The sequence below is a fragment of the Anser cygnoides genome, chromosome Z, assembly GCF_040182565.1.
Source record: "Anser cygnoides isolate HZ-2024a breed goose chromosome Z, Taihu_goose_T2T_genome, whole genome shotgun sequence".
Taxonomy (NCBI): domain Eukaryota; kingdom Metazoa; phylum Chordata; class Aves; order Anseriformes; family Anatidae; genus Anser; species Anser cygnoides.
The window spans coordinates 78,083,143-78,105,843 of record NC_089912.1 but is presented as its reverse complement, the minus strand read 5'-3'; the positions used below and the strand labels follow the sequence as shown (position 1 = coordinate 78,105,843).

At 37.5% G+C, this 22,701-nt stretch overlaps 1 protein-coding gene across 4 annotated transcripts in view; it reads right to left on the bottom strand.

The window, feature by feature from the left end:
• Positions 1–22,701, bottom strand: part of HOMER1 (homer scaffold protein 1) — an 85,609-nt gene continuing 62,908 nt past the window's right edge. For 2 of the 4 annotated variants that reach the window (XM_066988492.1, XM_013190878.3), the window contains exons 6-9: positions 22,502–22,658; positions 8,995–9,105; positions 7,403–7,483; positions 1–3,402 (exon numbers count right to left, since the gene is read on the bottom strand). In XM_066988492.1, the coding sequence (XP_066844593.1) occupies positions 3,214–3,402; positions 7,403–7,483; positions 8,995–9,105; positions 22,502–22,658 (538 nt within the window). In that variant the 3' untranslated portion in view covers positions 1–3,213. The other 2 variants (XM_013190879.3, XM_066988493.1) reach the window with 2 other exon arrangements.

Genomic DNA, 22,701 nt, shown 5'->3' with positions numbered 1-22,701 from the left:
TATACTTACAAAAATCTTTTATGTCAAAGTCAGGATTTCACAACATAACACACTAATGCAAAATCCAGTAGCACCTGAAAGATTAAGGTAGCTGCTGCTATCACTTGCACATACTTGAAAAAGATTTAAGGAAAAAAATAAAGAGTAAAAGTACATTCTCCAGAGAACAGCAAATGTATTTCAAAATAAAAATGGTATTTTTGATTTTTCTTTAGTTTTTGTTAGGTGTTTCTTTTTTTTTTTTTTCTGTAATTCTTTTTGCCCTTTTTTTTTTTTTTTAACATTCCTGTAGTTGCCATAAAACAAATTATATGTGATGTGACTGTTTGCCTCTCCCATGCAAGTTCTTGTTTTCAGGCTACAGTACTCAACACTGTCTTCAGGTATACATATTCCCATAGTTTCGTCAAAGATAGATACAATTCTTAATACCTGCCTCTGGGAAAAGTAACATTTCAAACAGGCAAACTACTATCTTAGAACAGAATTGGAGAGGCTATAGTAGGTCTAACCACCCAAGTATGAACCTTAGGTTTCAGTTACTAAACACGCACCTACTGTAAATAAACATTAAAAATACTCTTAGCATTCAGATTTTATTTATATGTGCACGTATGTCCACCATATCCCCATATTTATGTTTGACAACTATTTAGGAATTCAAAGGTGCAGCCCTCAGTAATCGTAAAAAATGAAATGAAGCATATCTACTGCATGAGAAAAGAAATTCTCAAATATCAATTTCCAATTTAAAATTTAATTTCAATAGGAAAATATTAAAAATGTGCACATCTAAATTTTTCCATGTTCTTTATATACATATGTGTGTGTACGTATACATAGAAATACTCATGTACCACACATATTCACAAAATTTAAGTGGAAATACTTCTGTCCACTATTTTCCCACATGTAAATGACATCATATCTTTAAAAATGTCAATAATAATATCATTAAAAATAATATTACATTTATTCCATCATCAACTTTCTTTTGTTTTTAGTTTCTTCATCCTTATATGTCCATCGAGCATTAATGGGCCAGATTTTCCTTGCACTTCCACAAATGTTATGCCAACTGAATGTTGCTGACAGCACATCAGAGTCACATCTGGTTTACAGCAGCACAAGTGACAGGAGAATCAGGGCCAAACATCACCAGGGTAAATTAAAACCTGGCGAAACTTGCTCATGTGGACCTGATGAAGATGTACACACCATCGCCTAAAATCCACCGAATGAAAAACATGTAGCTCACCACAAAGTTTTCAACCAGTAGCACGCTGAATCAAGCTCCCCCCACCCCATTAATAAATAAAATAGGTGAGAAAATACCCTAAAAATATGGATAAAACTTAAACATTGTGTACACTACATACAGTATAATACATGATGGTTTAGCATTTGACCTAAACCATTTTCCTGACTAGTCGGGGGACACCTGATAAATCACTGGTAAAGAAAAAAAAAATCTTAGAAATAAAGCATGTATTTCTAATATAAATGATAACCTGTGTGTATTATATGGTATATACATACAGTACACACATAAAACAAACTTTTCTTTTCTAGTTTTCAATAGCAGTCTCTAAGTGGAGAGCATTGTGTTGTACAAATTTAATAAGCAGCTAGATTTCATGTTTAACATTCAAATTAATTTGGGGAGCAAACAAAGGTCAGTGCATCTTTCGACTCTGAAGTCTGACACTCATTCGTACCTTTTAAAAAAGCCCTCTTCAAAGTTACAAGCAATTTATGGCAAGAATGTACTTTGATGCGAGACACATGACACTTGGCTTACCTTTCAAAGAGTTGTGTGTGTGTGTTTTTTTAAATAAATCTGTTATATAAAGAAATATGTGTTTGCCAAAAGTCTGTTAAAATTACATCAGAACAACTTTAAAACCTGCTCACTGAGGATAATTGAATTCAATTATTTCCTGTTTTTAAACATTTAGTTAACAGTTCAGAATATTGCCTGGTGTCATTTCAATAAAGATGTGATATGAAGACCCATAAAAGAGTAAACATGTCTCCATTTCAATTTGTTATGACAACAAAACTTCTAGAAACAGCTTTCTTGGCAGGACAAGTTCAGTATATGAGTAATCCCTTGCAATAGCTCTATGCTCTTAATGCAGTCTATAATAAACAGTGCTCCCCATAAGCCATTACAACAAAACCTGAAATTCATGTGACATTCTGAAAAAGTCTCCTGCAGAACAGGCTAACAGTTAATTCAACATACATATTTGATATACGCAGCAAGGCCAGAAAACAAATGACTGGCTATTTCTTGTTACCTGTGCAAGTTAAATTTTACATTTAAAATTCTCATTTCTTTTTTTTTCTTTCTTTCTTTCTTTTTTTTTTTTTTTTTCCTGGGGGACTCACCTGCCATCATTGGTTGGATTCAAAATACAATTTAGTGGAAGATAGTATCTCACTGTAATTACATGGAATTCACGTGAAAAAGTAAACCTTACATTGGACAATATTGTAGAACACTTGAGTAAGTTCCATAAAGAAATACGGTCTTTTATATAAATTAAAAAAAAAAAAAGGCAAAAACAAAAGCAACAAACAAGCAAAGAAACCAACCACCAACTGACCAACCAACTGAAATAACCCAAAAAGAAGAACTTTACACAAGCAGTTAGTAACTTCGTTTCAATTAAAGATGCAACTCTCTCTCACCCCGGCAAGAATAAATTGGTAATGGCACTGTTTCTCCACAGTGCAAAGTATCCTGAGAAATTATTAAGAACAACAAAATACAGGGCTGTCATCACTAACTTCTTGCACAAAACACAGCAATTAAATATCTTAAATAAATAAAAGAGCAAACAACCTATATTGTGTCTATCACAAAAAGGGGATGTGACCTGGGACACTGCTAATTCTTCCATCACTGATACTTAGAAAAGGATTGCATTCAATTACTGTTAGTATCTTTCAAGTTATCTATGGCCAATAATGTACAAGGAGGTAATTTGTAATTCAAGTTTTTTTTTTGTTGTTCGTTGTTTCTTTTTCTTCAACTAGCTACAAGCTGAGTTCTAAATTTTACATTGAAATATGACTCAAATTTAAAACAAGCCCTCTCAGAGGAGCATTTTCTAATTTTGTGCAACTTTGATGCAGAGCCCAACACAGTCCTACAAAGAGAGACAGTGCATCTTTAAGCTGATTGGCACTGAAATCCCATTTTCTTTAGCTGCATTCTATTAGCTTGGCCAAGTTATCCCGTAACTCTGTTAGTTCAAATATTTTTCCATCAAGAATTTCTAAAAGTGTCTTCAAGTTATTGCGAAAAGCTTCTTGCTCATTCTGACTTTTCTCCAGACGTTGCTCTAGATCAGACAGCTGGCCTTCCAGGTCTTTGTTTCGAATTTCTACTTCCTTCAGAGAAAATACATAACATGTTAATGCGTTATCTACAAACAGAAAGCAGTCTAACCTCCTCTTGGCATTCATGCGCTACTTTTGTTTTTAGAATAATTTGTGACCCTTTGAAGTTTCCATAATGCCAAAACCAGAACCCAGACTGCTATTTGGATTGAGAATCTATCCTTTCCTCCATTTTTTCAATAATTCATCTGAAGGACAGACTCATTTGAACAGAGATAAAATTTAGTCGGTGCACAATGTATGTGATATTTAGTTATCACTTCTGCCATTCAGAAATATGCCACCTAGTGAAAACAGCTTCTCAAAGGATTACTTAAATTCGAAACTCCCCTTATTTAGACTACATGAATTGCTCAAGGACATCAGTCCCCATCAGATGGACTCACACAGAAGCCCATCCAGATCACTGCTTTATGTACAGGGGAGTAACACCTTACTTCTGTCCCAAGTTATATGCCTTTTCACACTGAAAATTAGGACTGGAATAAAACTGAGCAAGACCGATCAAGGTGAAACCACTTGTAGAATACTTAAAGCCTCAAGCACAGGCTGGGTGTCTCATCTGGCTGCCCCATCGCCAAGGTCTGCACCATAGTGGTCCCAGGCTGGGACCACCAGCAGCGCTGGGAGGAGAGATCACGGCTGCTCTGCAGTGAGGGCTGATAATTATTTCTTAATTTCAGCTATGAAAACCACTACTGAAGGCAGCACAGGGACAGTGCACTTGGTACACCATACACCCTGAGCAGCCATTTTCTGGAAAAGTGCACACCAAATTAGTATTTATGTGCAGTGACATTTTTTAAATGCTGCCTGCCTTTACAGCAGGTTTGGGTCACACAGCTTTAATGGAGCCGCTCTCAGCTTTCGGACCAACTCGTTTCACGCAGCCACATCTCCTCATAACCGGAGTGCCTCGCCTACTGCTTGTTTGTAAAGGGGCAAAGTAAAAATGACAGATTTTTGGCCACTGGCCTCGAACAACAGAGCTGAGAGCAGGCATTACCCCTTGCCGCCAGGATCAAGAGAAAGATTATTTTAATCTGTTTCACACAGATAAAATAGTTGCCAAGGGATTAAAGGAGACTAGCTGAAAAAGGGAGCTTGTAGAAACTACGTAAATTAAAACAGGTGTGTACTTAGGCAACGATCAGCTTCCTCACAGGTGTTAGGAGCAAGCAAGCTAGGTGACTGTAACCCCGTCGGCACCCACCGCAGGCTGTCCCTCGCTGGGCCTACACCTGACCTCCACGCCAAGCGCTGGCACGTGCTACATGGCCTCAGTGCCACAGGGACTAGGGCCCTCCATGGCAAAGTGACCTCGTGTGGCATGGAAATGGGGCTCAGTGTCCCCTCAGCTCCGCTGGGTGGCACAGCCCTTCTGGTATTTCACACAATACTGGCCGCTCAAGCCTTCTGCTGTTGGTTTCTGGAAAACGCTGCTTACCGAATTTTACTTGTGATCCTGACATATCTTACCCTAGATTAGTTTTAGTGATTGTTATAATAGTATTGAGTTACAAGTTCATGTCCGGATCATGTGCAGCTTCCTATTACAGTCCGCCTCAGAACTGCTGCTTCTTAATGGAAGAAGGGGAGAGGTATCCACATAACATAATCCATTCCCCTACTTGTGTCATTTCGCTTTATTTGCAATTAATCTCACCTACTCTTCTGATCCATTCAGGCCCTTTACAAGGTTTATTGTACACTGTTTTTTCAAGCTCTTACAGCAGGCATAATCACTTCTCATAGATTATTTTCTTTTAAAAAATAAATTATTAACAAATCATTTTTGCTATTCGCACTGTAATAATCTCTTATGGAAGTCAGAGTAAGGATCAGTATTAAATATTCAAATCATACACAACAGCTGTATTTAGGGATCAGGCACAGTAATAAAGATATCCTGACTTGCTGTGAGAGTCACACTGATCATGACTGATTGATATGTCTTAATTAATTAAACTATTAAGTAACAAGGGCCCTGATACTTACCCTTTGCAGTGATAACATACTGCTGCTCACTGAGATTTCCCAGTGATGGATTTCAAATTCATTCCCTGATATAAATGTGTCAGAAATGCAACATACCTTGGAATAATAATTTCTTTGTATAATGTTTTTCATATAGGCTGCATTCCAAAATATTATAGAGTTACATAATCCATTTGCGAACGCAAGAGGGTGAAAAACAAAGCGGAAGAGAAAAGTGTGTGATGAACAGATACAGACCCTAGAGACAATCACTCTGAAAATAGACAATGAGTCAACGAAGCGAACAGATGTGGGATGGTCAGACCGGAGCTATGGAAGAAAACACAATTTCTCTGACATCACAGGTGTAGGGTGAAGTGGCTTGGAGAAGGCCACTGCTGTCAAAGCAGAATGAGTACTGCAGTACGCAAAGACTTAAGATCTTTTGTAAGAGCTGCATCAGGTCAGTAATAAGCTTTAACCTGAAGAAGAGCAACTTTTATGTCAGATCCTAACCATTTTGAGAAACTGATCACCTACAATGTGACATATGGACCTATATATATAATACATCCATTTGGTTCCTAAGATAAATATATATCTCAAAAGGAAGCTACAACCTTTGTGAAGTATAATTATTAATAAAAAGTTAGGATTTACAGATTCTCAAAAATCTTCAGCCTTTTGCTAGTATCTCATAACTCTGCTTGCTAAGGATGACTATTTCCCAGCTCATTATTACTTTTCATGTGGTCTTATGCTGATATTATTACATATGTCACTGCTAGCACAATTTCTAACTTTCATTATAATCTCATTTTTAAGTCACTCATATAAGTTCCTTTTCATCTGAAAACTCCCATGCTTAAAGTCAGCAACAGTTTTTGGAATAGTGGAACAGGCAAGCTCAGGTGTACTCAAAACAATCTTCAAAGAAGCACTGTAATAACATAGTTTTTTTTACAAATAATTTGACTTAAGAATGGGGGAGAATGAATACAGTAATTTTGTTCTAATGTGGTTTATTCTGTAGGTTAAAATGAGATTCAAGAAAGTTTCAATTCACATAACACATTTCAAAGAATATCCACTTGATGATCTTTTAGCTGTGGATAGCCTGGCAGAGCTTGTTTTTGGCACGATATAGGTTAAGATGCAGAATAGTGATGGTCACATTTCAGCACTTTGGATTTGGAGCTATTTAATGCCTGAGTTTCCAGCTGTATCAAAACTCTGACGTCTGAATTCAGAGTTTAAACCCATCTCAGCTCTGGGTCAACCTCAATCAGAAGGCTGATGCTTCCTAAGGGGGTCATGTCCATGCTGGCTGGTCAGCCCAGCAACAGAAGGACAGGAGCTCAGACATGGCAAGGGAGGGTATACTGCTTCCAGTAGGCTGAGGTATCTGGCTCTACACACAGTGAAGGATCAACACAGAAAAAAGAAGACGACAAAAAAACAACAACAACAACAACAACAAAAAACAACAAAACAAAGCAAAACAAACAATAAAAATACGATTCTAAATAATCATATATAATCCTAAAAATAAAATGTCAAATTCTGTTTTTAAAGTCTGTACTCTGCAAGAACACTTTAACCTTTATCAGAGAATGCTTAGAAGCTGAATACAGACTCATACCAACATGATGCTTATCAACAAGCCTGATAGTTCAGTGGCACATGAGACCTATGACAAGACATTGCTGTGAAAATGAGACCAGAACTGCCCACGACATGTATTGATGAAGGACATCTGCTTGCCTCAGAGCTGGGTGGAGTTCGGTGGCATTATAAATGAAATTTGGTTCTGTTTCCTCGGTAAAAAAATAATGACTTACCGCAGGTGGAAATTGTGGTACAAATTCCCCAAGAGCATCTTGACCCACCACTTTACAACTTATATATTTACCCAGCAGCTTCGATCAATACAGCAGAAGTTGCTGATGTAAACTGCTCACTTGAAGATCATTTTTCCCTTCTATCTAAATGAAGATGATGCACTATAGCTCACCTGTAACTTCTGGGTCAGAGAATCCCTCTGTGCCTGGAGCTCTCTGGCATTGTCAATTTCTTGTTTCAATCTTTCTATTTCCTAAAGGAGAAGAAACAACTTCTTTAGCAACATATTATTTGGATTGGCTTCAGTACAGGTAAGCTGGCTACTTCTTCTTCTCCTGAGCAAGGCGTAGCAATGATACCAAAACTGGCAACTGGCTACTACCTATCATAGCACATGAAGTTTAAGCTCTGCTCCCAATACTCCTGAATCACAGTCCCCAAAAGGCAATCCCCTTGTGAATAAACAACAATAAAGACAAGTATTTTCTTTGTCATGCAAGTCCAAGCCTCCTTCCCATCCAAAAGACTTGAAATATTTTTTTTTTCTTGGAATATTAAGAGTCCTTGTAATTTGAGAAACAATTTTGTTTTTTATGTTCTGTTATAATCTATCCTTTCCCATTTTTTCATGAGAAAAATCCAATTTTCATCTGTGAGCTGCTTATTATGTCACTAGCAGCAGGGCTGAGCATCAAAAAATTACCAGCCTTGACCACTGATTTCTATAAAAGACTTAAAACTAACAAATATTTCTCCCTACAGGGGCATATTTACCTTCCAGAACTCCTCTTGGAAAGGTATCTCTGCATTCAGCAACTCAGCACAATGTGAAAGAGCAAGGGCACCAAAATGGGAATCATTACCAACCTAAGGCTAATCTCGGGTCTGAGGGAGCTTGAAGAAGGCTTTCCTCCATTTTGGGAGCATGTTCTGTTTGTTCCTAGGAGCTCTTCTCCTGCACCCTCCTCAGAAACAGCTAACAACAACTCAGCTGGAGACCCTGCAGGACACACTGGCCCTCCAAATGTACATACCAGTGCGTGCTTTGTCTGTGCCCATGCAGAGCTCAAGGGATCTGATCTTAAACAGGGCAAGCAAACCATCATACGTGGCCCCCTCCAACTCCTTCTTCCCATCTATAAAGGGGCAATCCCCAGTCATTCTGTGGCACAAATCTTTTTTCCTCTAGGACCCATGCCAGTGCAGGTGTTACTCCAATTCTTTGTATTTTCCTGTTGCTGGCCAAGCCCAAGGCAGATGGCACAAAAAATATCATCCAAGTTACAGACTGGGGGTTTGGCACGCGTTAAAGGAGAGGGCTTATCTTTGGGATCATAAAAGTCAGCTATATTAACACAGACTGAAAAACAGATTGGCCTGAAAAAAAGGCATTGATATATTTCTTGCTCCAAACCCCTCTCTCCAGAAAAAGGAAAGCATGCTTATGACTGCTTCCCTTCTTAGTCAGTGTGGACAGCATTAGTGTGGTGATTGCTCTAAAGAAACCACATGTGCCTCAATGCAGACTTACTTTTGCAAAGAGTAAAAGCAAAGATGAAAAAATGATATTTTTTGTTCTTCAGATACCTAGCTCTATATTGGACAGAAGTAGAAGGAAAAATATTAATCATTTCAAATAAGCTGAAAAATTAAATTTTTACATCCATAGGAAATACCACGACACTTACTAGTCATTGCAAGATTAATATTGAATTCCTTTAGAAAAGATGTAACAAAAAAGCCAAAATAAACATTAGCAAATACCTCTTCTTTTTTCTTCAGCGTAGATTCTAATTCCTGTATTGTCTGGTTTAATTCTGTTTTATGTGTGTGGACTGCATTGGCTTGACTGCTCACACACTCTAGCTCAGTCACCTGTTGAAATAAGTGGTGGCAACACACAGAGAATTAATTGCAACAATTTCAAGGTACCATTATTTCTTAGAATAAATAGCTGAATTTGAAATATACCCTTAGTTCTGGGTGACTTATGTTGATTAAAATGGTGAAGCTGTTCTTATGAAGCTGCGTACAAGTCCTTAACAAGTTGTTTTGCAGAAAATGGCTGCTGTGACTTCTAATGTTTACTGTAACAACTTGGAAACAATAAGTTTAATATATTGCAGGCTGAAAAGAACATTAATTAAAAGTTATACTCACTAATTATTGAAAATTTTACAGAAGAAGCTGAATTACCATTTCAGAAACAGTAACATCTAGATGATTAAACACAGATCTAAGTAACCTCTCCATCTGACATTTTTTAATGTTGCACCATCTTAATCAACTAAGCCACAATGCTCATCCCCTTCGTAGCACGCCAATTAACATTTCACAGCCTCAATTTCTGACTCCGCATCAGAAGATACTCAGCTACCAATGTACAGCTGCCAGCTTCTTACTTCCTGTAGTCTCAGACTTCATCTCTCAGTCACAAAACAAACAACTAATGGCACAATTTGGATTTGTACTGTTCCTCTTTATTAGCAGGCAGCAAACATTCTCCATCTGCCCTTGGATAAGATATGATACCTGGCAATAGTATGCCCTTTTCATTTTATTTTTTTAATTGATGAGATGTTAATATCCTAACATTCACAGAAAAATGGTTGTCAAAAATGGCTTATGCATTAAAGAAATAAAAGTTCATGCAGCTACAGTCTACACAGACTTCGTTCACGTACCTCTCAAATTACAGTGCAGTTTCAGAGAACTCTCACACTGCATGTCTGCATGGATTTCTGCACTAAAACCTTTTTGTTTAGGAACAAACTGTAAAAAAATACTATTTAAAAACCAATAACTCATTTTTTTCCCAGACTGTCTGTCAGTCTTAGTATACGGTGTTTGACAGAGCTGCATCATCTACCTACAGAACAAATCTGCCCCAATAACTAGTTTGAACATAGCATGTTTCTGTGCTACCCAATTTGTCAAGGAAAACCCCTAGGTCTCAAATTAAATTCCTTAGAGAAGTAGCCCCTAGACAGAGGACATGTATTCTCCAGGACATTTTTCTTTCTTAGATGAAAATCTTGAGGAATCAAGGGTGGTGTCCTCCACCACCAATATAGTCTAGCCAGAGAAGCCACTGTGATGCCAGTAATTTAAGACTCTGAATGGTTTGCAGGCTTAAAAAATAGATTACTGAATGCAGGGAGAAGTTGAGGGAAAGCCAAGATTGAAATACAAGAAAATTAAAACAAAATCCCTCTCAGCTTTTCTTTCTGAGTCACAGGGCTTGAAATTCCCTTGTGTTCCCCTGTGGCCTGAACAGTAGTCTCGTTTCTCCTCCTGGAAAGCTGTCATTTGACATTTTTGCACACCAGGTTAATAAATGTAGAGACACTAAAATTACAGCAATTCTTTGGAGGGAAAAAGGGAATGAGGGAAGAGAAGGTAGCTTGACAGGACCCCCCAAGAACTATCTTATTTACTGAAATTACCCCAGAAGAAACATCTGTGCTCATGGCACAAAGTAACAGCAGTTTGTTCAGTTTTATATGTTACTGAGTATTTTGATTGCAGTCTTAGACCTTTTCCTCAATTTGCCAAAACTGCACAAAAAATATATCTCTTTAGATTTTTTTTGTAACAATTGTAACAAGCTAACAATTGTTACTGTTACGGTATTCACTGCAATAACTACACAGTCACAACCAACCAGAATTGCAACACACCAGCTGGGATAAAGCTATGTCTAAACAGTGTCTGAACTAACACGTTGTTCTACATTACACTGTGTAAACACATCAAGAATCACCAACTCGCAGAATAATTTAGGCTGGAAAGGGAGCTTGGTGCTCATTCGGTCCAGGCCCCTCATTCAAAACCGGGCCAATTTTGAAGTCGTATTTCATTGCTCAGGGTCTTGTCCAGTTAGGAACCATTCACCATTTTGTAGCGTCACCACACTTTTATCCACATCAACCACCTTCACCTCTTCTGAATTTCAACCTAGTAAACATTTCCAAACTTTTCTGCTGAACCAAGTCTTGAATTAGAGACAGAAGCTTCTGTGAACCCAGGGGTAGTGTTGATTTAGAAACCCACATTCAGACCCTTTTCCACCCATTTTGAAAGTCTGGAACTTTATACGATAACCTCCAAGAAGGTCAATCTCTCTCTTAAAGCTGTTGTACCCACTGGCTCTTACCAAGTACTGGTGCAGTGAATACTCATTTACACTGAGTGGTACAGCCTCAACAGGAGAGACGGGAAAAATCAGTCCCCAAAACACCTTTCTCCTAGTGCTCTAGAAGCAAGGGTGCAGAGGTCTCTCTCCCTGTGACTAAGGAAGAGCTTGAACCCTGCTGTTTTCCATGGGGTTTCCTCCGGGCAGGCACACACGGTGAGGATGCATGCATACTGTTAGCGCAAGCTTGGAGTCTGAGGGGGCTGGTGGATTGAGCTGGGGTGGGTGAAATGTTACCTTGCTGTTGGCTGCAGGTATTGCTACCAGCCAGAAACACCTCCTGCGAGAGACCCACTGGCTGCACGGCTCGCATGAACACTCCTCAGTGTGCTCTGGACATACTAACTTGAGACACCTATTGAAATTGCTTAAGCAAACACAGTTGATTTTGCTTGAGCAGGGTAGAGTTTGCTCCACAAACTTTCTTGCCAACAGTCAACTGCTCTCAGAAGGGGCTGTGATACCTTGCTCTGGTCCAGCTTTCTTGTAGGCAACCATCCATTTTTTACTGCTTGTGCAAGAAAATAATGCATGGTTCAACTGTTTTGTTTACTGCTGAAAGCCAAGTAACTTGGGAAAAAAAATCAATTTAAAAACATGTTTACTTTAATAATAGTCTTATTTAAATGTCCATTCCTATAAAAATGTGAAAAGATGTCAAATATGCTCATGATGCTCTCTTTCTGAATGCACCTTTAAAAAGGAAAATCATATTACGAACCTTTCGAAAAATCTGCAGAGTAAGATGGAAAATGATGCGATATAAAGCATACATAATTGAAAACAGAAGTAACAAAATATAAAGCTCTAGGCAAAAACATGGATAACATTTACTTGCTCTATTTCCTTGTTTTAAATTGAATTTATTTTTCTAATGACCACTGGTCCAAAAAACATCAAAAATAACTGTTTATGCGTTATGCACAGAAGGGGGCATAACAGGAAGCTAAAATGCTTTAGTCTGACCCTCCCACATGCTATTTTCAGGGACATCTCCTTATTTGTTTTTTCACATTTAAGAGCAAGGCTCAAGCAATCATTCAAGTCTTTGCACAGCAACACTAAATAATGTATCTGTGATTAAAACTTGTTTCCAATACAGAATTCTGACTGTATTCTGACTTCTGACAAAGACTGAAAAAACAGTCTTTGAACAATAACTGACCAAACAAGGTTCTTCATCATAAGACTGCATTGACTTCCATATCTGGAAAAAGTCTGTACTGTGGCTTCATATTTGAGACTTAAAGGAATATTGTTCTTAGCCCCTGCTTCTGTACTTTACATTTGTCATCCAGGTAAAGATTGCTTGTAGAGAAAGAAATTCTGAAAGGGCTTTTTAGTGACTATTTAATGGGCTATTTTTTCTCTCATATGGACATTATTATACTTAAATGCATACTTTAGTGAGAAATTCATCAGTTGAAATAAGACAGAAAGGCAACTTGTTCTGACAGAGCCTAAGCCTTCTGAGCAGAGGCCATTAAAGAGTTTTCTGGAAATTCTGATCTAAGGTCAACACCCTATAAATAGAGGAGAACGCCAGGCAGACATTTTCATCATGCTGTGCAGCTGTTGCCAAGACAGGAGGAGTGAGGCCACGTAACAGAAGGGGCAACAGATTTTATATAAGCTTAAGACAGTAATTGCACAGAGCTTCTCCAAGAAAACAAACCAAATCAAAGCATGAAGAAAACAAATGTAGAGATCGTATCAAATCCTAACACAGACAACTGCTTCATGAGTGAAGACTTTGGTTAGACAGAAGCAAAGAACTGGGAATGACAGAAATATTTCAAGTGGTTGCCCTCCCAGAGCAATTACTGACAGAATGAATCTGAGCTACGTTTGCTCAAGGTTGATTAATTTTTTTCATATCACTTTCTTGAAATAGATTTGTATACTTCTAATCTCAGTCAACAACTGTTTTTTTTTCCTGTCTTAAGAGTCAGTACCTACAAATCATTAATTTCTCTTTAAACTTCATACAGAAATTACTTTAGCTATTACAAAAATGCTGAGAAATACGGGTTAAAGTACATTTTCAGTGTTGCTTTAGTCTATTTTATAGATATACCTGACTATCTTAACTTGTTGTTTCCTAAAGATATTTTTGACACATATTTATTGTGGAACACAGTATTTAAGGTCTACTAACCCAAGCTACAGTGCAGAACAGAGAGAGTACTCGTGCAAGACAGAATTTAAGTATTACTTATGCATTTTTAGCTGGTTGAGTTACCCTTGCTTAATGGATCACAACCGTGATTGTGATATTATTCCATCAATAATTGAAGATGAACCTCCTTCAAATTAAACAGAGCCCTTTGCTTTCCACAGTAAGTAGAAAAATGATATTGTGTAGCTCAGCAAAACAAGGAATAACTGCATAAAATTTCACATAAGTTTTGCAGAAGAAGCTTCTCAGTTCTTCATGGTAGACAGTAAGATGGAAGACAGCGTGCAAACAAGACAACCATAAAAAACAATCTAGTATAGCTTTCAAGAATAAAAACTCTGGGAAAAATTTTGGTTCTAATAAATGTGAAAATGCAGAAAACAAGGAAAATTGCTTTCCTAGGTTGCTGCTGAAAAAACAAAAAAGTGCACCATCGTATTATCACTTCTGACAGCAAATTAACTATTGTAGTCTTTCAAGATTTACCCATAGATAAAATGATAACCTGAGGGTAAGGGGAAGAGTTTTGTGTATTACCAACAATACATTACTTTTTTCAACTTAGAAATCAATTAAAGATTTTGCTGAAAAGGACACATTTTTCTCTGTGGGCACTGAAGCCTCAAGCCATGGAAATATCAAAATGTTTTCTACAGTTAGATATTTCTGCAGAGATGAGAGAGGAATAATCCATCATCTGCTTGATTTTTGTGAAAAACAAAAATGAAACTGAAGTAGGAATATTTGAAAATACAAGAAGTATAATAAAATCGATGCTCTGAGCTTCAGCCATGCATTGCTATTTGCAACTGATAGTGTTAATACTAATTTCAGGGAATATCCCTTTGTCTGAAATTCAATTAGTAAGTTTTTTTTTTTTTTTTCTGCTATCTGACCAGTTCATAAAATACATGCAATAACAAACTCAATACAGATATGTCATCTTTTAATCCTGTGGACTTTTAGTTCCTGTAATTTCCTCATTCTCCAATAGAGTTTTGGAATTATAGGTTATATTTCATTCTACAAAGCTTTGACTACATAAAAATGCTGCAGTATGCCTCCACAAAGTGCGCTTTGTATACCCTGCAGATCTTAACAATATTCCCTCTTTTTAGAAAGATGATGAAGATGGGGATGAGGGTCCTTAAGTGAAAACATTTTTTTTACTATCCCAGAGTGACCGCAGTTACTTTTTTATCACCCCACATTCAGTGTAAGTGAATTTCCACAAAAAAAAATAAAATAAAGACATTGTCTTGGGTCATAAATGGAAATCTGCTCTAAAAGTAAATCAAGGCAAGCAGAAGATAATAAAGGACTTGCCTTCAGTTCACTATCCATAAAAAAAAAAAAAGCTGGCTTCACATTCTGATTACAGGAAACAAAACAACTATAACCTGATTCACCTGCTTTGCCTGAAAAAGGGCAGATTTTTCAGTAAATTCGAAGTATTAAACAAGGTTTGATTCTTAATAAAGGCTAGATGTGGACTATAAGTATTAGGAATCATGCCTAAAAAGGGACCTGGGAGTCTGTGGTAGACACTTCTGTCCAAGGAAATGTTCTGACATTCTAAATTCAAGACTGACAACAAATAAAATTTCAAAACCAGTATGAAATTTATGATAGCTGAAATGGATATTGGAGGAGCAAAAATGTACATCTGAGAGAAAAATACATATCCCTTGAAATAAAATGCTCACATTTTTTCCTTTGGTTATCCCCTAATATCATGCAACAAAGGTGGCCAGGTCACAAGGCTCTTCTCAAGGATTCTTAAAGTACCGCTATGGATTTCTTTTTATTAGAAACTAGTTCTACTGTTGGAATAACAGACCTTAGGAAGGTAATTACAGCCTGCCCTAAAACATAAACTCTTCTTTTAGGAAATGATTGCAATTTCAAAAATAAAAAGCAAAGTCACTGTTTTCCCACATACCTTTAGAAATTCAACAGTTAGAACAATTAGCCTTTCCAACACAGACCTAAGACTGTGTTGTTTCTTAACACTCCCCAGAACGTTTGGTCAATATTTAACATTACTTAACATAACTTGGGCAAAAGCTACCTATGTATTTTTGCTTTATCGGGATTTTCAAGTGCAACAAAAATTTGCTTGCAATTCCAGATTAATGGAATGCATATGTAAAAATACAGATTTATTTGTCTGGTTTTTGTTCACTTAGGATTGGTCCAACTGCACACACATTTGTTTCAATTAAATGCATTAAAAATGCTAGCAAAGTGATAGTCCCACTGTTTCAATTAAATTGCCAAATGAACCATATTTACCCTGCAAAATGCTTATCTATTTTCTTCATAAACAAATGGCACCACATGACTACCGAGCCGCATGCTAATTACAATAATTTAAGAAGGAAATTATACTCAAGTAGCCTTTCTCTTTAATCAAGCAATCTAAGTTTAAATATAAGTTCATATTTTTCAGGAGGGATAGGAGGGACACAGTCTTGAAGACTGTATAACAAGAGATAGACATCACATAAAAAAGGACGCATTGCCAATAATTTTTTGGATTAAATCTCTTCTTCTTACCACTCTTTCTGTCACCTTATTTCATATTTCCACTTTTAGAACATTTCTTTCCTCACTTAAGTAAGTTATTCACAGTAGTCTCATATTGGCGATAATAAATTCTTCAATGAGCACTGACTTCTCAGAAAATCAGAAATCCACAGCATGGGCTCTGATTCAGCAAGCAATTGCACATCTGCATGTTTGAAACTGAGTCTTGGCTATCCATTTATTAATGCAGGTGGTGGAAATGTGGAGGTGACTGCTAGGGGTCTGCAAAGATTTTCTATAGACATTTTTAGGATAATCTGAGCAGATGATTTATATGGGGCCTCATATTTCCTGTGGACTTCACCAACTGCATTTAGACATTTGTTTTCTTTAATTAGCATACAAATGGCATGGTAAAATGATCATGGTTTTATTTCTGCATGCTCATGCATTTTTTTAAATATCCACTTAAAAATTTCTTTTTACAGTAGTGAAATCAAGATCCATTATTTGTCAGGTGTTCTTGACGACTGCATAAGATGTCTTCATACTTATTTCATTCACCGGATGAAAGAACCAGAACATAATAAGCTAATTTTATCTAATTTTCTAAGAAATTTTGGTAAAATAACAATCTAGAATTCAAGAGTTTACCTCTCTGTTCTTTTAGAAATACCCAAGAGCTTGATCACTTGCCTTCATCTTGTCATTGCAGCTTTCTTTTCCTGCAGATATATGATCTTCAAGGACTGCAGCTCTTTTATTATGCACTGGTGTTATTACTCTGAGCTATTGCCCAGTGTCATAGGATGATTTACTTTAGCAGTTAGCATACAAGAAAAAAATGTATAATTGTAATTTTTTACATGACAAAGATGAAACTTTGGGATATGTTCCATAATTTATATCACCACTCAATCATTTCCTTTCTGTGATACCAGGATTAATGTTAGTACCACTGTTATTTTATTTGTCTGAAGTAGCTACTTCAGTTGGTGTTTTTTTCTGTTACTGAGCTGTTCTAAACTCATGAATCCCTTTTGACTTCAAATGTTACACAGGGTGTGTAGGAGTGCTCCCCAACCCTGTTTAAGGGAAATCCTTGTTGTTAAGCTGCTTCTGAGCAGATTAGAAGACAGAAGGCTCAGAGCTCTAAGTTAAGCTCTTGACTGGGCATCATGTCTTCTCAAAATTATTATCTCTTTGTATTTTAAAAGGAAAAATCCATTCAAAAGTTTAGTCAACTTTTGAAAAATATGTCTGACAAAATATCAACATACAGTATTTCTGACTTAAGCTCAAAATATAACAGAAGAGAGCACAAAACTTTAATTTATGGAGAACTTTGCACTCAGACACACTGAATTTGTATCTATTTCTTCTCAGCTCTAGGCATTACTAATGAAGAGAATAAATGGAACAAAGAAAACAAAAGCCTCAGAGAAAGCAAATAAGTGCAGGTTAATGTGAGAAACTAAATTGTCGTATGTGGAAATCTTAATCGGAAGAAAAAAAAAGATAATAAATTAACTTAATTTTTTTAAAATGTAATCACTAATCAGAGAGGGGGCATTGTAGCTTTGTTTCTATTATTTTAAAAGTGTAATCTGTGATACACAGAACAACTATTTCAGTCAAATTTGAAAACAATTATAGAACAGAAAATGATGGGTTTAAAAGAATTTAAAACCCCTGAAAAATCAAAGTTTACAATGAGTACTGTATGAGGGTAGAAAGGATCTGCAGAAGGATCTGGACAGGCTAGGTCAATGGGCTGCATCCAGTTGTGTGGCATGCAACAGGGCTAACCGCTGGGTGCTGCACTTGAGGCATAACGACCCCTTGTAGTGGTACAGGCTCGGGTAGGGTGGCTGGAAAGCTACCTGGCAGAAAAGGACCTGGGGGTGCTGGTCTACAGCCAGCTGAACGTGAGCCAGCTGTGGTCCAGCTGGCCAAGAGGGCCCACAGCCTCCTGGCCTGCACCAGAAATGGTGTGGCCAGCAGGACTAGGGAAGGGATTGTCACCTTGGACGCAGCACTGGTGAGACCGCACCTTGAGCACCTTGAGTCATCAGTTTTGGGACCCTCACTACAAGAAAGATATTGAGTTGGCGGAAGACATTAAGGGAAGAACAATGAAGCTGGTAAAGAGCCCAGAAAACAAGAATTATGAGGAGTGGATGAGGGAACTGGGGCTGTTTAGTCTGAAGAAAAGGAGGCTGAGGGGAGACCTCATCACCCTCTACAACTACTTGAAAGGAGGTTGAAGTGAGGTAGGTGTTGGTCACTCTTCCCGGGTGACAAGTGATAGGATGTGAGGCAACGGCCTTCAGTTGCACCATGGGAGGTTTACAGTGGATATCGGGAAGTATTTATTCTCATAAACGGTGGACAATCATTGTAACGGGCTGCCCAGGGAAGTAGAAGTGGTGGAGTCAGCGTCCCTGGAGGTATTTGAGACGTGTGGATGTGGCATTTAGGGACATGGTTTAGTGGTGGGGCTCGCTATGTCAGGTTGATGGTTGGACTTGGTGATCTTGAAGGTCTTTTCCAACCTAGATGCTATGATTCTATGAGCCAAAGGAGCTATTTTATCACAGTGAATGAGAATAAAGGAAAGTATACAGGTGAGATATGATATAAAATCAAAGGATATTTATAAATTAAACATGACAAAATTCGAACTGTGGAGAAAGGTACCATAAAAAGTCACCTAATAAATAGTATTAGCAGGAAAAAAAACCACATTCCTTTATTTTTAAATAGAGGCAATTATTTAAGTAAGACTATATATAAAGCTATTTATATAAAGAGGAAGCTAAAAACAGAAATAATAAGATAAAATTTCCTAATCAATATGCATTACTTCCCCACCACTACCACACTTGACAGAGGGTATGAGTCTGCTGTGGCTTGCAGATAGATAGATGACTCAGGCACCAAAACTTGTATATATACTTAAAGCACGTAAGGAGTGAATACCACAATCACATTATATATAAACCACATAATATGTTATTAAATTGCTCTAAACTTAACAGCTAGTGGTAGAAGTACAATTCTTTATTTTGAAAGCTGGTCTATTTTGTACAACACTATGATCTTACAAGTGTGTGTATCCCTCTAATGAATACAGATCTACACACATTCTACTTCTCCAGTGGGCAAGATGCTGTGACAGCCAACTTTTGCATATAAAACAACTACATTGCGACTAAACATGCAAACTATTTTCCAAACTTTTGTTTATCCTTGAAGTATTTTTTTCTATGAATATTTTTAAATATCATCTATCAACCCTTTCTCAACACAGTTTCTTCTGGATTAAAAAGCATTTGTCTTCTGAACTGGCATCATCCACAAGTTGCAGTACGGCATATTCTGAATAGATATTACAAAAACCAATTTGACAAGAAGGGTGGTCAAGCATTGGAACAGGTTGTCCAGTGATGCTGTGGGTTCTCTATTTTTCTGGATTTGACTCACTGTCCTGAGTAACCTGATCCAACCCTGGAGCTGGATCTGATTTCAAAGTTGGACATACTTTCAGTAGGGAGTTGGGCAAGATAAGCTCCAAAGTTCCCCTCCATGCTAAATTATTCTGTGATTCTGTGAACTAAAGATGGAGTTCATCACATGTCTAGAGGATTACCTAGACGATTATCCTATGGAGAAGGGCAAGCACTTACAGAAACAAATTAACTCAATACGTTAGTCAGTTTTCTTAGACTGGTACACCCATTCATGTTTCTGTGTCTATATGAATCATCTATATAAAAAAAGAGGACCATCCAAAACATGATGTGTAAGTTCTACATAATCTCAGGAGAAATGGATTCCAATTTAGGGAGCATTTTTGGATCAGTTGCAGCTGGTGCTTACACTGAGCTTAGCAGATAAACCTAACAGAATGCTTACATCATAGTCTCTTAACACTGCTTGCTATCAAACATACCATAGCCAACAGTCTCCACATTCACCTTTTCAAAAGCACATTTTCTGTCCATGTAACAGAGAAATATCTGAATTACAGTTTCTTTTTGGAATGGGGACCTGCTTCAAATTGAAAGATCAGTGCCCAGTGCGCAGGTCAGAATAGCTCTTGTATTGTGTTGTATGGGTAACAGATAAATTGATTTTTAACATCCTCTGCAGACTTTTGCCCAGACAGTTTGATTTACTGTGTTAGCCAAGTCTTTATTTTTCTCAAAGCAATTCCAATAGAGGGCAGTATTCTTGAGCTGTAGTAATTTACAGGCGTGCCCATTGAGACATATGCAGAGAGGTTTGTGAGATATTAGTAAACCCCAAGGTCCTGGATTACAGAAAGATTTAATACAAGCACATAAAAGGTGATTGTAAAAGAACATCATAGATGATCCCACATTATAACATTCTGTATTTCCTCAGAAATACAAAATAATTGCAGGAAAGTTGCTGGGTTTGCTTGGTATCAGGTGCAAGCAAAGTAACATACAAAAAAAATCTATATTCAGTAATTATGTTTGCCAATAACAAATTTCCAATAACAGGATAGGGCTAAGAGTGACAGTAATATCAAGAAAAAGGGATTTTCTATCACCATGCTGTGCTCATTTTGTCTGTTTGGGTATCCCCACAGTGGGCAGGCAAAAAATTCAGTTTCTGTTTTTCTGCATTACTTTTTTTTGTTGTTGTTGGATCAGAACTCTATTGTCTCTCTCACCTTTGCAACTGAAGTTGTCAATACATTTTATTAAGAAGAATGCTACCTCATCTTCACTGTAAAACCTAACTAGTAGTGAAATCCACCTTATATTCTGCAGTATCAAAATTTTATCAAATCTGACTATTATCTTTCATCCACAAACCTGGAAAACAGGTTAGAACTTCCACTCTTCCAAGGGAGATGCTTAAATGAGACAAGAAAGTGAAAACATCTCTGTACGAACATGCATGACAAGCTTGTGCCTGAATAGAAAAGTTCCGAAGCAATGCAATTTTGTCAGCAACCATCAGTTTCTTCAATTGAAAGCACTTTGCAAAAAGCACCAGTTTTAATTACATTCCATGCCTTTCATCCAGACAGGTATCACACACGCAGTTAGAGTCCATTGGAAATTGTCACTCCTCCCTATTAAACTCATTTGGCTAGGATTTCAAGATCCTTGTTTCAAATCAGTCTAGGTATAGGACTGCCCCAACAACCTGACATTTCCCCGGGTTTCTCAAGTCGTGGGAATTCTTGCTACTCTTCCAGGGCTGGGTGAAGGTTAGGTGCAACCTGCTGAATTTCTCATCCTCAGATCAATATGATGTTTGCTCCCGTGATAGCCTTCAGTTGGACAGGTCCAGTGCACGTCTGAAAGAACCCTTTGTAATTTGCAGGATTTGGCTATCTGTTATTTCCATACCTTATTTTGTATAAGAGACTACAGTCTATAAAATCAAATTAAAAAATCTGCTGTGTTTGCTATTTAACCTTTCCTGTCTGTCAGCTTATTCATGAAAGTGGTCTTCATCCACAAAAGTATACAGGTCTTCTGCCTTTTTTTTTTTTAGTTTTCTTAACTAAGTTCATATTAAAAAAAATCTAAAAATACTCCACCAAATCTTTTCTACATCTTTTTCTACATCTTTTCTACATACATGTGCTAGACTTGCCTTCATTTTGAACAAAAATACGCCCTAAGCTACAATGACACATTCACATGGATAAACGTGAATAAATTATACCAATATATTAAGTGCTATATGTGAAAAGAAAAGAGAAATTGTATACTCTATTCCTCTCTCAAAAACTGTTACTCCTATCCCACTTGTGGTTCTAATTTCTGATTTGCCAAATGACTTCTGCAAATTTTACAGTGAATGGAACAAGACCCTGCCCCTCCTGCATGAGTGTAGGAGCAGATCATTATTTGCACATAACGAGCCTGGTGCTACACACAGTTTTCTTTGGGTGCAAGACCAAAAGGAAGCTGCTAGTCCTTGGTAACTCTGGGAACTACAAGAGGGTTCCTTTAACTTACAGATCTGATGTCAAGTTTCTATGGGCTTAGCTGCAAGAGGGAGTCACGTGTAATGTTATGGTGAAAGTCCTGAAACAGATGCGATGCAGCTGGCATAAAGTGAGGAGTGAAAGCTGGCGAAGGTGGCCTAAGGTTTACAGCATAGATAACTCTGGCTACAACAAAACCCTCTAAAGAAAAGGAACTGCTACAAAAGAATTCGCTGAGAAACTCTGTGTGCTTTAAAATGATCTTTAGCGTCTGTCTCAAAGATTTACCTAAAGCTCAACAATAAGCTTATTTGTTCCACTTCAAAATGAGTGAATACAGTCACCAGTACTTCCATCTCAATAACACTGGCTGTTTGCTTTGACTTACCCGCTTATGAAGACGTTCTGCTTCCTCCTGATACGCAGCAAGCTGTTGTTTCCATTGTTTTACATTGGCAGTGGACTCCAGCAGGGCTGCTGTGAGCTTAGCATTATTACCCTTGAGCGTGGCCAGTTCTGCCTCCCAATGCTTGCTGATTGTCGAACTGCAGAGAGAGAATGAGAACGGTCAGAGAGTTCAAACCTCTA